General features: G+C 38.5%; 1 protein-coding gene across 1 annotated transcript in view; it reads right to left on the bottom strand.

Moving 5' to 3' along the window:
- LOC107687581 (excitatory amino acid transporter 5-like) overlaps positions 1–2,237 on the bottom strand; it is a 67,621-nt gene extending 65,384 nt beyond the window's left edge. Inside the window, exon 1 of the mRNA XM_016484967.1 lies at positions 1,812–2,237. Coding sequence (XP_016340453.1) covers positions 1,812–1,952 — 141 coding nt within the window. The 5' untranslated portion in view covers positions 1,953–2,237. The remainder of the gene's footprint in view (positions 1–1,811) is intronic.

Raw genomic sequence — 2,237 nt, 5'->3', positions numbered from 1 at the left:
CCTGTGTGTGTGTGTGTGTGTGTGTGTGTGTGTGTGACTAGTGCTTTCAGGTTATTTAAGTCCTTTCTCTGTCCTCTCATGCATGACTCACACATAATTCATACAAAATCACCAAACATCATAGGCTCTTGACCGATTTTTCTGTTTGCTTTTGTATAAAAAGAAATTAATAGACATATATAGCTATTCCTAGTACTTTGTATCCTTCATATGACTTGCTACTGAGACAGAGTGTGTTGAGTATGAGAGAGAGAGGGTGGAGTATGAAGTGAGCCAAACATTATTATCATAATTCCTCTCATGGATAGCAATGGACTTGTTTACACTGTGTCTCAAACAGATAATTCCCATCAACAAATAATCTCTCAATATTGAATGCGAAAATGCTGCGATGGCAAACAATCACAACCAATTGGAACGTATTTTAAGATTTTGGTGCAATGTGATTTCACTATGACAGAGATACTGCAAAAATTCAATTTTACATGCATCTATATGAATGAGATTGCCATGTTCCTGTACTTTAACTAGAGCTTACCTCGCAACACCAGGATCAAGGGTTCAATTCCAAGTGAAGCATGTACTGACAAAACATAAGTCGCTCTGGATAAAAACAGATGCCAAATGCATAAATGCACATAAAATTTTCTTGAATTTTTAGATCCAAACTGGGTTTCTCTTGCAAAATAAGCCTAAATTTTGTTTTTAAAGAGCCCATTGCAATTTAGCTGAAATGGCAAATAGCATCACCGACCTGCTTTAAATGCTGCGAGGCTAAGCAGCACTTGCTTAATGTACAATTACTAAGAGCATTTGTATGATTGGACAGTAATCCCCGGCCGTCTCAGCAAATGGCCTGTGGAGGTTTTATTTTTAGGCGTATTTGAGAATCATATCAGAGGTTTTAGTCGAAGCGGACACAAAATGAAAAAGGGAGAAACGCCACCTTTTGTTTGCCGTTCATTCATTCGCTGTTGTTTTAATCTAATGAAGAACTAGAAAATAACACACTGCAAAAAAATGACTTATTTTGTACAGTACAAATATCTAAATGTTGTTAAATCAAGATTTACTAGAAGTAAAATGAAGATATTAAGTCTTGTTTTCTGAAAAGCAAAAATGCTTAAAACAAGACAAAAGATCTGTCGGTGGACTTAAAAAATAATCATGTTTTCCTTTTGAATTAGGTTTATTTTTCTTACACCATTAAATATATTTTTTCTTGTTTTAAGCATAAACTCACTTAATTTGTTAAAAGTCACTTTGCTTCTCATTGTATATTGCTTTGAGAATGTTCAAAAATGTTGCAATGCAGAGTTAATCCTAATATTGAGGAAACAACTCTCAATCCAAATAATTCAAGACTGTGGTGGAGTCAATGTATAATCAAAAAACCCATATTGACAGACCGATAATCATAAAAAGGTTTTTACTGGAAAGTCATCCATAAAAAAAGCAAACCCAGAGGTCATTTGGACCAAATGAGACCATAATAGTCATCAAAAAGCCCATATTGATCAACCAATAATCATAAATAAATTATTTTAGCCTTCAACTGGAAAGCCATTCAAATAAAAGAAAAGCCCTGATTTTAGGCTTCTACTGGAAAGTCATCCCAAAAAAAAAAAGAAAAGGAAAACAAAAGGTCATTTGGACCGGATGAGGCCATGAGGAGAAGTTTGGACCATACTGACACGGTAGGTGGAATAGGGTTTTATGGGAGGTTTTTGGGGAGGATTTTACATTGTACTGGTGGTGTTTGCAGTGAACATTCATTGTTGCCCATATAGGAGGTCGACAGGGAGACTAACCTGCTCCGAGAGGTTTTTGGAGCGCAGGAAGAAGCCAAGCAGACATCCGATAATGACGGCCAACACTGAGAGGATGAGCAGGCCATTCTGCTTACAGACCCCTTTCCCTCGCACCCACACTGCATCCAGCGCCACGGCCATCGTGTGTCCCACGTCCACAAAACACCACCCACACTAGCAGATCTCCATATATCCACCGCCCAGATCCAGATGGTGGAACGACCCACGCAGATGGACGAGAAAGAATGGACTGACAGATAACAATGTGCAGATAATTAGTGCGATTTTGCTCAGGATCTGGAGAAAACACTCATACTCTCGTTCTTTCCTTCACCATGCAGCGATAGACTAAGAAGATCACCACACTTTTCAAGCATCCACTGTGTTCAGCCCATTCGGGACAGATCGGCTCCGCCCACCTTCCAG

The sequence above is a fragment of the Sinocyclocheilus anshuiensis genome, unplaced genomic scaffold, assembly GCF_001515605.1.
Source record: "Sinocyclocheilus anshuiensis isolate Anshui unplaced genomic scaffold, SAMN03320099.WGS_v1.1 scaffold2067, whole genome shotgun sequence".
Lineage (NCBI taxonomy): Eukaryota > Metazoa > Chordata > Actinopteri > Cypriniformes > Cyprinidae > Sinocyclocheilus > Sinocyclocheilus anshuiensis.
This window is presented reverse-complemented; position numbering and strand designations above follow the sequence as displayed.